General features: G+C 42.7%; 1 protein-coding gene across 1 annotated transcript in view; it reads right to left on the reverse strand.

Moving 5' to 3' along the window:
* Nucleotides 1–13,597, reverse strand: part of mgat4a (alpha-1,3-mannosyl-glycoprotein 4-beta-N-acetylglucosaminyltransferase A) — a 72,790-nt gene that overhangs the window by 23,566 nt on the left and 35,627 nt on the right. Inside the window, exons 6-10 of the mRNA XM_088912793.1 lie at nt 10,006–10,052; nt 8,166–8,279; nt 5,935–6,010; nt 4,353–4,467; nt 2,170–2,300 (exon numbers count right to left, since the gene is read on the reverse strand). Of these exons, the coding sequence (XP_088768919.1) occupies nt 2,170–2,300; nt 4,353–4,467; nt 5,935–6,010; nt 8,166–8,279; nt 10,006–10,052 (483 nt within the window). The remainder of the gene's footprint in view (nt 1–2,169; nt 2,301–4,352; nt 4,468–5,934; nt 6,011–8,165; nt 8,280–10,005; nt 10,053–13,597) is intronic.

Genomic DNA, 13,597 nt, shown 5'->3' on the forward strand with positions numbered 1-13,597 from the left:
TTGTTACGTGCTCAGCCAGTCATGAAGAGCTGCCTCCTGCTCTCAGTCCTGAACACGCTTGTGCTTCAATTACCCCTGGCTATGCTGCTGCATGTTGGGTTCCATCAGACCGATACTCCAACCCAGTGGTTTTTAACCTGGTGTGTACACCCCCCCCCAGTGGTGCGAGAGAGCCAGATTGTTTTAAACGGTAAATAACTGAAAACATAAATTAAGCACAGGCAGTAAAACGACTTTGTTTCATCACACCTTGGTATTTTAAGGTAAAGTTAAAAATATATTTATATAATATATATAATACAATATATAATTTTTCATGCATTCTTAATTGTAAGGTAAAATTACAACAATTCTTTTTCATTCTACAGGTACAATATATCTTAGGTTTTTGAAGTGGAGTAGTAGTAGGGCAGAGTAGTTTATTGCCATATGTACACGTACATTGAAATTCTTAATCGCGCGGGAAATACACAGTCCAAAAGACAATGTAGACGACAGGAACAATAAATATGTTGTGGAAAAATAAATATGTAGTAGTGAAACCAAAACAAAAAACGGTAGACCATGTAAAAAGTGCGTAGTGCAGATGTGTAGTAAGGCACTGCAGTTAGCTGTTGAGGACGCACTGCAGTGGGATAGAAGTGAAAGGTGTGAGAACAGACTTTTGAGAAACCAGGCTGTAATAAAGGTTAAGAACCATTGCTCTATGGAAAAAATTGTCAAATATTGATTTAGATGGGTTCAGTACATTAAACCTTGAAGGTCTTAATTTATTGAGATACAAAAATAATTGAAACTTAATAAGGCACATTTATATAGTCTCCTCCCTTTTCATATTCATAAAAGTATACATATCTTCCTCATTTTGAATGTATATAGTTTTGTTTAAAAGTTATATAATCGTAAAATACTAAGGGAACAAATAGACCATTTTTGCTTGTGATGTACAGTCGAAAGTGTATTGTAAAAGTAAGGCTGAGTAATACTGATTATATGTAAAATGGTTTTGTTTTGTTCTCTAAAATAAAAAAAACTAAGGAATCAAAGTGGTCTGCTGTGCTCATTTCTTATGTAGCTCATGAAGTCAGGTCTTACACAGTGGTCGAGAAACGGCTGAAAAAAGACACATTGCTCTATTCAAACCATGCCTTTACAGCACTCCTTGGAGCACAATCCCATTGTGTCCAGATATAGATCTGTACCTACAAGCTGTGGTTGCCTCTAGCGGATGCACCAAGTGCTGACCATGATATCGTCTCTTGTTTTCTAATTCATTTCATGCGAACATCATTCCTATCCGTCTGTCTGTAAATACGGGCCCAGTTCGCAGTTACCAAACAATTCCCCCATACCTTGCCTTGTAAGAACCAAGGTGAGTTAAAAGCTTGTCTTCAGGGAAGGCTGCAGCGAAAGGTAAAAAAATCGCAAGCATGACTTTTTTTAGCATTCATGAGCCCCACTGAAGACTTCGTCACCCCACGCTAGTGAAGACAGCGGACTGGGCATCGAAAACAACTTCAGTAGAACCGGTTACAACATTGACCACTGGTTCGTGCTCAAAGACGGATGGATGGAGCACAAGGAGGCCAAGATATGTGCTCACAGCATGTACTCTCACACCATCTGTGTCTGGTGCAGGCAGTGGGAGGGGACTCAGAGCAGGTAACTGCAGAGCCAGGGCACGGACTGGCTAATCAGTCTGGAGACCAGGGGTTGTAAAATGAGATCAGTTTAGAGATAAAAAACCTTGCAGCCTGCAGTCTCATGTTCTGAATGTTACAGCCTCTGTGCCTTTAGAATCTCTCACTAAAACCCAAAGTGAGCTGCATCTGTTATCAGATAAAGCTACACTGCAAGCAACCCAGACGAAAATAAAAGCAAGAGAAATGGTGGAGCGAAGTGACAAAAGGTGCAGTGTGTGTTGGATACAGATCTCCCAGGGACCCTTACTCCCTAAGTAAGATTACTAAGTAATCTTTCTAAAATTACTTAGTCCTTACACAGTAAGAGTTTCTCCTTACTATGGAGTTTATGGTTCCCTTCATCCGTGTTCTTCTGGTCTTTTCTGTTCTGTATTCACAACATGTATGGTCACTTGCTTTGTTAAGTGCCTTGGGGCAACCTTGTTGTGAAAGGCGCTATATATAAACATAAATTGAATTGACCCACCGCATCTTTCTCCGGGTTGCAGACCTTCACCCAGAGAATATGGTCCAGGAGCCAGTCGATGGGCTTCTCCTTGTAGAACATGAGGATGAACTCCACAAGGAGGTTCAGGTCAGGAGCCTGGAACATCTTTCCTGCCAGAAACAGGAGGAGAAGAAAGTTATTTTGCTGACGCATTCATCACAGCAAACTCAGATTTGTACCCACGTACACAGTCAGGAATTTGCACTGAGGCAATCCGAGTGGAAGACCTTCCAGTTACGAGTCCAGTCCAGAGCCCTGACCTCTCCTCCACACAGCTGCAGCTACAGTGGAAACAAGGCCTCCAGGCCTCCCATCAGGCCTCCCATCAGCAGCTCCCTCCAGCTGTCCTGCTTGCAGCTCGGGGAGAAATACCTGGACTGCCTGCAATACCTTCAATTCAATACGGTTGGCCTGAGATTTAGGCATTAACATGCATTTGAATTCTGGCTTTGAAAAGCCGAGCTGTACTTGCCAAGGCAGCTCAAAAGGAAAGAGGAGTTTTTTTCCCCCCAAGACTTGGCTCCCGTGATTTCTGAGTGCCGTCGATCACTTCTGGCTTTCAAATCTGACCCATAAAGAGGCCTCCGTTTCCCGAATCACCTGGCCCACTGCTTTCATGCAAGGTACTGCCCCCGAAAGCCGCACGCTTGCTAGAATAACATAGGGAGCACAAAGAGGTGCCGATTCTGCAAACACCGCTGCGCTAGAACCCCCCTGCAGAGCTACCAGCAGGTGCTCAGCATACACAAGATAGCAGCGCTTGATCTGTTTGCAGTCTGAGTGTAAGAAGTCTCTGCTGAATGTCACTCCAGAGTGAGGTTAGGTGGCGGCAACAGCTATACCTGTATATTGAGGCTAGCGGGTCATGTCTGTATCTGAAGTACATGATTGGAAAAAAAACTATTACAACCAAGACATTTGTCATCTGGGATTTTAAATGCTTAAGTATGTAGAATTGTTAATTAAATGTTTTGGAGGTACTGTAAAGCATTATGATTTACAGCTAGCAGGAGCTGTAAGGAGGAAAAGGACTGGGTAGCCTGTTGGGGTTTATGCACAGCAAGGAGAAGAAACAACGCAGAGGAGTCTAAGTTTAAAACCATCGCCTGGTGACGTGCAAACCACAAGGTAACTTGCTGTTGGACGTCAACTCAGCCGCCTACTGGTCCATCCTAAACAGCCAGCCGCAACAGGGTGCATCATTTTTTAAATCAGGGCTGGAGCTGTGTGTAGGCAGGTATTATTTTAACATTAAGCACTTTAATTAGTCTGTATACTCCTAAGCGCACAAACAGCATGAATCTGCCAAAACAGCTGCCCAGCAGCTGTAACATGAAGGCCGCCAGGGGCACAGGCAATGCCAGGGGGGTATGGTTGCAGGTGGCAGTGCCTCCCCTCACAGGGTCACTTAGATTAGCCCATGTGCTGATGAATATCTGACAGCCCGCCACGCCATGGGGGCGGAGAAGAGCTTGAGAAAAGGCAGGCTCAATGCCACTGTAGAAAAGACTAGACAGTTCATTGTGAGCACCGAGACTCAATTAAAATGTCGCCCACTCCTTCAGTGACAAGGAAGCTCACTTTTCTCCTCCTGCGATTCACCCCATAAATGGGCTCCCTAAAAGAGGTTGAATTACTGAAAAAGTTTGTGTGCTCTTGATATATGAAACCATATATATGCACAGTCCTTGAATGTCATCTCAATTATTCGTTTCATTACCTTCTGTTCTACTCTTATCTTCGCACATGGTGCTGTCATTGACTATAGTTTTCAAAACCTATCACATCTGCTCTGTTGGGTTGGGATTCTGAGAATCTGCATAGTTTAAGGACGGTATTTTGTAAAAACATTCATTCATCGATTGTGCGTGCTTGACTCACTTTCTGCTTATATGTGCTATGTTCAATCCTGCAAACATTTCTGTAATGAGCTGGTGACAGAGACATGAGAATTTCAATTTCTTCCTCATTGTCTAAAGCTACTATATTGTTTTTTTTTTCCTTTTTTTCTTCTGCGAGATAAAAGCTTTGATGTCGCTGTGCATGTCCCTGGTGCTCAACAAACCCTGACACCACTCCCCTCAGGCTTAATTTTCAATTATTCAACAGAAAACACAGACTCGTGAAGCGCTGGCTCTGTGCCGCGCTGACAGCTTCCTTACCGATAAAACCCAGCTGGGAAAACTCCAGAATCATCCAATCTTCTGAAGAAAGTTGGAGTGCAAAGTTTTTCATGGTGGCAAAATAGTTTGGTTTGGCAACAATGTCATCTTCAAGCTGATGAGAGAGTAAAAGAAAATTCAAACGAGGCCAAGTGATTCCAAGTTAAGTTTCGTACACCTTTTACATAGTTTTCCAAGTTTTCCATTTAACAAGGCAGATCACCAATACTTTCTGCAAATCTAAGCAGTGCTTTGACGAAAGGCAAATCATGTCTTTAGCGAGACGTTTACCCTTCTGTCAAGTGCTGAAAACAGGACAGGAGACATTGCTCCTACTGTACATCCCTCTGACTGTGCCTGTTATGAGCGGTCAACTGCACTGTAATCTGCCCAGCACTTTTGTTTTTTTTAATTAGGAACTGACAGCTGTGGTGCCGATTTGCAATTTTACATCAAACTGAGTTCGGAATCGTCAGTCATGAAATCGACGCACTTTATCGCACAGCCCCCTCTGCGGCACCACAGATACACAACTGAAACCTTAGCCGACTCGATAACAGGATTGATGTGAACATTTCATTCAGGAAAGATGATCTTGTTGTGCACTGCAAGTATGTAATTCAACCAGAAATGAAGAAATCAACCGTGATCATAATGATTCACCTTGGTCTACCATCCGCGGTGCCTTTTCCATACAGAAGACCGAATATGGGTCAATCAGCTAAATTCAGTTTAACTTAACTCCCTTCAATTCACTCATTAAAGACAACCAACCTGCAGTGCCTGTACTTACCTACGAGCTGTGTGGAATGAGGAAGCTCAGACTGCCTAAACCGAGGTATAAGGGGGTGAACAATTCAATGACAAACTGCACAGCTGGACAAAAATCTGTACGAGCGTTCCCATAGCAACTTTATAATTCTATAGTGCCTTCCAGCCGAAATGTTAGGTGATTTTCTAGAGAAACCTATTTTCTTTTATAAAAATATATTTCAGCTCCTAAAAGCCCAGGTTGCTAAGGTAACACACTGGAAGTGGCAAATTCTAACGTGACACCAATAATAAAACTGCTTTCACCACAGGCTGATGTCACATATCTGTAGGTGAAGTCTGTGTCAGTGTACACAACTGAACACCGCAACATTCACGTTGTAGAAAGGCAGAATCTCTGCAACTAAAATGTTGGCTGGGCCAAAGGTTTTGCCCCTCAGTAGAGGAAAAGAGGACGCAGATTACAAAAATTAATAAGTAACAGGGGAAGCAGCACATAGCTTCAGGTGTACACATGCCTATATGCACCTGTATGGTCACATAGCTATATGCACACACGCTGCATGTAATAGACATGCACACCTAAATATGTGCACATCAAACAACTGTCCGCAATGCAACGGAAGGAGGGAACTTGGCCCTCACACAGGGAAATCCTGCAACTCTGATCACAGACAACAGATTATGACAATCACAAGCACAGCAAATCTTGAAATCATTTCAACAAAATCAACTCCTAAGACTTCTTAAGAAAAAATTATTAGAGAAAAAAAAATTGTTGTAATACAAAGGAAGCACAATATGCACATACCTGCACATAGTACACCCCTTTATTCAAAGCATACATCATCAGGAAGGAGTAGTCCAAATTCTGTTTTGTTCTCCACCTACAACAGTAATAATTATTCTTAATGTCATGTTGCTTTATCAGACCTCAAGTCTAACCTTCAGCCTCCCTCAAATGGAGGCAGCAGGAATACAAGCATATTTTAACCGAGCTGTCAGAGGAAGGAGTGCCGAGTAATTATACGGTTTGGGTGACCTGCTGCTGAGAAATGTCACCGTAACAGATCTACACTACACTTCCCTCCTAGAGCATTAAGTGACATAAATCAATACTTAATGTGGCCTGCTTATGCAAACTCCCTAGTGACAGATCCAATTAAGAAAGCAATAGAAACACAAATAGATTAGAAAATGAAAAGGAAATGGATGGTGTGACAGAGACGCTGTCAGTTTCTGGGATATTTATGTAGCCGTCATTCTCTTACACTTTTTTCTCAGCTAATAACAGCTGAGCATGAGGAGTGTGACTGGGACTCCACGGTCTTGTAGGGTTGTCCATTATGCTCAGTCTCTACTAATGCCTTATTTTTCCCCTCTTTCATCTGGAGACTTTTCAAACAGAAAACCCATTTCCCTAAATGCTCAAGCTCTCCGTCGTGTATCTTGTGCCCTACCCAAAGCCTTTCTGTAAAGAACTAGAGAGAGGAAAATATCTGCACTATGTTGGATTTGAGGATAAACATTTCTCCAGATATCACTGTGAACTTTCATTTTCAACTTTGTTGTCCCAGGAGTGACCAGCACTGACTCATCGTGATTCATAAGGAGAGACAGGATTCCTTCTTGTGAACATGAGATGCCTCACTCTCCAGAAAGATCAATACCCTTTTCTGCCCACTCCAATTCTTCTACTTCAGAAACCACACTCTCCATCTCGGATACAAGCCAAATGCTGCTACCAGCATTACAATTGAGCCGTTCTTAAAGCAGGGTCATAAAAAAAAAACTCAGTCAAAATAACAGCTTAGCTTTGTGATTTATTCCCTGAATGTAGTTAAGAATATAACCTTTATCTTCACCACTTAGTGCTTCTAAATAGTCATAAATAGCATATTAGTATTATTTTGTAAAAGATGTTGCATTAAAACTTACTATTAAACTAAAGCTCATTAAGAATTCTAGGGCTGTGAGGAGTAGATGTAACTTCAGGGAAGTAAATGTTTATTGTTTGGTTCACAGTTACTTCAGTTATACACTATGGAGAAGTCACAACAAAGCAAGGGATATCATGTTAAAACTGTACAATAAACTAGTAAAACACTGTTTAGAATATTGCAAACAAATTTGGACATGGTGTTATAAAAAAAGATATTGCTGCTCTGGAATCAGCTCAGAGAAGAGTGATGAGATACATCGCCTGGTGGACATTTTTTTAGTCCTGAACAGAGAAGACTATGAGGGGACCTGATCCAAGTAGTAAAAATGGCCTCCTTTTATTTAATAATTAATAATAACTGGACCCTCCACTTTACAGCTAATAGGGACTCCCCTCCACCACCACCAATGTGCAGCCCCACCTGGATGATGCGACAGCAGCCATAGTGTGCCAGAACGCTCACCACACACCAGCTATCAGTGGGGAGGAGAGCAGAGTGATGAAGCCAATTCGTACATGGGGATTATTAGGAGGCCAAGATTGGTAAAGGCAAATGGGAAAGCAGCCCAGGATGCCGGGGTTACACCCCTACTCTTTTCGAGAAACACCCTGGGATTTTTAATGACCACAGAGAGTCAGGACCTTGGTTTAACGTCTCATTGGAAGGACGGCAACTATTGACAACAATAATATGTAACTATTCTTACATTTCTGGTTTAAACATTTCCATTTCAGACTTTAAAAACATGATTATTCCTCAGAGGAAATTGTTTTTTTAATACATGGATGTTCAACTTGACGATAGCTGAAAAAAAAAAAAGATTTTCAAATCCCACAATTTGCTATATAGCTACCATACATTACAAATCAACAGACCAAAGCTCAGGAAACATGCTCATGGTTTACAGCTCAGGTCCAATACTAGCTGTGGTGGCCACGTTCACACAGCTGCTTTCACACGATAAAACTGCAAAGCAGTCGCGTTGCCACTGGCGACGACGATGTCCCCGCTGGCAGAGAGCAAAAGTGCCCACCGCAGCTCACAGGAGGCACTGCTCAGGGGTTCGCTGGCAGGCCCCGACAGGGGGAGAAGCTCTTACCTCACCCTCTCCTTCGAGTCCCCGAAGGTCTCCTTCAGGCTGGACAGGTCAGGGTAGAAGCTGGCAGGAGGAGAGATGACTTCCAGCAGCCCTGAATTGAACTCTGTGGAGAACCTGTGAGGAAGAAGGCAGGGCTGACGTCAGCCATAACACCACACACGCGGCAGAGCTTGCTCAACCACTGCTTCGCTTACTGGCAGTCTTGTGCTATTTTTCCCCACCTCAGTGGGGAGGAGAGCAGAGGGATGAAGCCAGTTCATAGATCGGGATTATTAGGAGGACAGGACACAGGAACAAGACCTTTTTTTTTAGGAAGGTATCAAATGCTCAGGAATGAGAATGACCGTGAGCGTGTGGAAGAAGCTACACAGCCACGATGTTGAAGCCGAAGCTCTGGCTTCTTTGAAGAAACAACTAATAATATTAATAATTAATAATTGCTTACACTTATATAGTGCTTTTATGGACACTCATTCAAAGCGCTTTACAGGTAATGGGGACTCCCCTCCACCACCACCAATGTGCAGCCCCACCTGGATGATGTGACGGCAGCCATAGTGCGCCAGAACGCTCACCACACACCAGCTATCAGTGGGGAGGAGAGCAGAGTAATGAAGCCAATTCATAGAGGGGGATTATTAGGAGGCCATGATTGGTAAGGGCCAATGGGAAATTTGGTCAGGACGCCAGGGATACACCCCTACTCTTTTCGAGAAAGGCCCTGGGATTTTTAATGACCACAGAGTCAGGACCTCGGTTTTATGTCTCATCCGAAGGACGTCGCCTGTTTACAGTATAGTGTCCCCGTCACTATACTGGGGCATTAGGACCCACACAGACCACAGGGTGAGCGCCCCCTGCTGGCCCCACTAACACCTCTTCCAGCGGCAACCTTGGTTTTTCCCAGGAGGTCTCCCATCCAGGTACTGACCAGGCTCACACCTGCTTAGCTTCAGTGGGCTGCCAATTGTGAGTTGCAGGGTGATATGGCTGCCGGCAATATCCAGCAATAGCTGGATGAGATTCTCTGATCAGAACAGGAGGCGCTTCTTAACACAAAGGGATGCTATCATCTGGAACAAGCTACCCAGCCATTTTCTCAAAGACCATAACCTGCCTTCATTTGAGAAACAGGTGGATGAGATCTTTGCTTGTTTGTTATTCGCACCAATCATCAAATAACAAACAACCTAAATGGGCCAAATGACTGCCTCTTTTGTGACCCCTCTTGTTCTTACAATTTCCCGAAGAACACATTTTACTTGCCAGCTGTTTCTCGAGCTTGAACTGCAGACCCAGTGAATTTTTTTTTTTGCACACGAAAAGATATTCCCAACAAATTGCCGAGACAAACATGGAACCTGCATTATACACTATAACTCTTTAAACATCCAGCCAGGTTTTCCATTTGACTTACCAAAAGAGGGCAAGAAGATTTGTTTTCTGTAAAACCAGGTCATCTCGGAGAGAAGGTGAAAACATGTTACCTCTCTCTACAATACCATCCATCTATGCCAAGTCTGTTACTTCCACCAGGAACGGTAAAAGAGGGAAAGCGAAACTCTCGGCCTTTTTATCAGTCAACAAATCATAATTGTTGGGTGGTTCTCTAAATAGCCTGCTTGCAGCAGACCCACTAGCCTTTAAAGTCACAAAAAACTAACGTCTCGCATACCACAGCTTCACACAGTGTGGAAATCTTCAGAATTCCAGCCAATCTTCTTCAAAGCTCGCATTTTTCAGGACCATTACAGAATTTAAAAGACCGATTGTCATCTTGCCTCGTCTGGGTAAAATGGAAGGGGGTGGGAAGGAAAAAAATAAATAAAAATCACTCAACTCTTTTTCCAGGCTCTCCACGACACTGTGCACATAATCCAGATCTGTCTGCAGAGACAAAACAAAGACATACCACCTTGAAAACAGCCTTGCAATAGAAACGAGGAAAATTCCAAAAACATTCACGCCCACGTCAAGTCAACTTGAGCAAATTAAAACAAAACAAATGAAAATCAATAGCACTTCACTCGGGCGTGAATTTGATAAATAAAGGTCACATCTCGTTAAAAACACTTTAAATCTTTTTGTACGGGACACAAATCCCAGAGCATGGCATGGTGTTAGCTTTCTTCACAAGCACATGAATCTCTTCTTTCGGTGATGCAAAAGACAAATTCTCTTTTGAAGAGAATTCAAACAGAGAACAACCTCAACTCTCTTGTTGTGTGCACATCACGTTGGCGGCTTTGAGAATTTAGGCTGCGCTGGATTCAGCCCAGAGGAAAGCACCCAGATAAATCCCAGGGCTCAAGGAACTGAGCCTTTTGAGTCTTGAACAGTAACGGCTACAAGGGGACCTGATACAACACAAAAGTTCAAAATTCTCAAAAAGACAGTCAACACAGGAGATTTCTTCGGAACCAGGAGGGAAACATGAACCAGAGAACCAAAAGTGAAGGTCTCATGTTTTTCTTATACAGTATATTACAGCTGAATGAAAGTTGCAATGTTTGGTTTGGGGCAAGGATCTCCAGAGAAAATAAAAAACAGCTGAAAGTAAAGGGAGATATATAGGGAGTAGAAACAAAAACAGAACTCAAAGGAAAAAAAATAAATAAAAACAGTGTTTGCATCTAAATGCCAGGAACCTTAGAAACAATATCCAGGAAATAGTGCCACGTGACAAGGATGTAATTGGAATCACAGAAACAAAGCAATGATGATAATGAGAATTAGTGGAGATACAGGGAAAAGAGGAGGAGGACGTGGAAGATCAGAAAGAGCATTCAGGCACAGGACCTCGTATATTAGATGCTAGTGAGGAAAAAGAAAGGAATATTGCAAAGGAGGCCCAAACAAATACACAATCTTTCAGGACCACAAGTGAAAAACAATGAAGTAATGTGTCCCAGAAATAAGGGGTGGTTTGGTGTTTACCAAAAAAACTCAGGCTGAGGTACTGGTAAGTCCTGTATAATACAGTGTTATATAATACTCTGACAGTCAGTAATATATTATATATATTAGTCAAGAACAGACAGACAGTACTTTACCAATATAAGAAGCACTTAAGACTCTGCTTGTATTAAAAATATCATTTATGTAGCATTAACCGAACTCTTCCAACAGCTGCTCAAGACAGGAACAATAACCACTGCCTGGGAAATTGCTGATGCAGAAATCCACACAGGGGGTGACAACCCTAGACAAAGTAATTACAGATCAATGTGCCTATTAAACCTACATATTAACAAGCTATACAGACAATTCACAGAAACACAGGTGAAGTCTTTTTCAAAACACCCAAGGCACTGTCCAACACTACATGTACACAACGCGACAGAAGTAAAATAAAATACAAAAGTCAAGCCAAAATCCACATTAACAGCTACAGCGCTCGATCGGGTTTCAAAGCGAGTTTTGAAAGTGTCAGCAGTTACAGACTCTAATGCAGGAAATCCAACTGGTTTTATGGGTCACCATTAAATGACCAATTTCTAGATATGGAACAATTCTATTGACATCAATTAAACAAGTGATTTGTTCAAATGGGTAACACAACAGATCATTTAGAACTAAAATTTAAGCACTCTTCTGCATTCAGGAACTAGAGCTCTCTTAATCAAACAGATGACAGGTATTGCCAGTCTTTAAAACCAGGCGCCAATAAGACTACCTGGACTGGGGCTCCCCAGGTCCAGGAATGGAGACCCCTGCACCAGTGGATAAGGACCGTGGGCTGAGCACATAGCACTGTTGCCCACAGAGTGGTGCCTGGTCTTCCGCAGAGAGGGTCTGAGCCAACCGGTCTCGGATTAAGAGCTGAACCGTACTCAAGTGCTCAAGAGAAATCCTCTCAAAATGTACGATTCACCACTAACGTTTAACAACAACTTGAAAGCAGGGAGTCTTTGAAAGCTATGCATTTATTTGGATTGAAAACTGGTTAATGGCTAGAAATTGGAAATCCACATTAGGGGGACCACACTTTAGGTATTGTAATTAGAGAAAAAACATCTAGATCATGGGCTGTTAAAGTACTGATCAGAATTTAGAGTTGGTCCAATCACACCACCGTGGTGGGTCACGGCATGGGGCAGAGACGGACAGGATCTGCGGTTTCTTACTCATCTCATTTCATCCGGCTCTGTGCTCCAGCATCTAGTGTGTGGGATAATTGCAGGATACTTCACCCTACTGGAAGAATGGTCCCTGAGAAGACGGTGAGCTATTACAGTATGTCAAGTCCTTCATTATAAAAGCTCCTGGTTCACAGATGATACCGAAATTAGAGCGTGAGCAAACACTACATTAGCTGCAAAGGAAATTCAAAAAGACTTGGACACAATTCAAGATTGGGCAGACACCTGGCAGCTGACATTTATTGTAGATAAGTGCAGAGTGTCACATGCAGGCAGCAGAAACATCAATTATAAACACGAGGCAGGAAACACTGAGCTTGAAAAAGTCTCTTACGACTTAGGTGTTTCGTCTGACAAAATTTCCATCATCTAGACAATGAGCGGAAGCAATAAAAAAGGCCAACAAAATAATATGATATATCGTTGTTATAAGTGCACAATTCAAATCAAGAGATGTCATGATAAAATTGTACAGTGCACTAGTGAGACTTCATTTAGACTATTTTGTGCAATTTTGGTCACCATGTGACCAGTGGCGTAGCCAGGATTTTATTTTTGGGATGGCACCTACAGGAGTGGCATTTTTAATTGATATTGTTTGCCTTCCAAAATAGGATGTTCTGCTAAAATAGGATGTACTACTGTACTTCCAGGCTCCAGCTGCATTGGTAACCACTGCTTTACACCACAGGCGAGGCTAGACTGACAACTTTGCCGCGTACTGCGTGTGCCAACACTGACCATTTACACTACAGGCTACATGGGGAAAAAAAAAACACCCCGGGTTAGAATAGTTTCCTATGTTTTTGTTTTCTTCTGTTGGGAAGGTTAAGACAATATGGGATTTTAGGTCACACCTACAGTGGGGTGGCAGCTGAGATGGCAAAGACATACAGTAATTTAGGGGAAGCAACTACAAACCAGTGCCACCCCTCTGGCTACGCCCCTGCCTGCAACAACAGAAAAAGACATCGCAGCTCTGAGTCAGTCCAGAGACAAAGATGATACCCCGGGGGGCTTCAGGGAAAGCCCTACACTGAAAAGGTTCAGTCTAAAACAGAAGGCTATGAGGGGATCCCATGCATATGCATATAACATAATCCCTTCTTTATGTACAGATGACATATATTCAAGATATGATCTCAAAGTATATATCTTAATCTTATAGACAGAATTATTCACGAAATATATGGGCATCAGGGTGGCACAGTCCTTAGCATTGCTGCCTCACAGCACTGAGGTCCTGGGCTGAATTCCAGAGCTAAGGTGCTATCTGTGTGGAGTTTGTAT

Source organism: Atractosteus spatula, chromosome 4 (assembly GCF_055471065.1).
Source record: "Atractosteus spatula isolate fAtrSpa1 chromosome 4, fAtrSpa1.hap1, whole genome shotgun sequence".
Classification (NCBI taxonomy): domain Eukaryota; kingdom Metazoa; phylum Chordata; class Actinopteri; order Semionotiformes; family Lepisosteidae; genus Atractosteus; species Atractosteus spatula.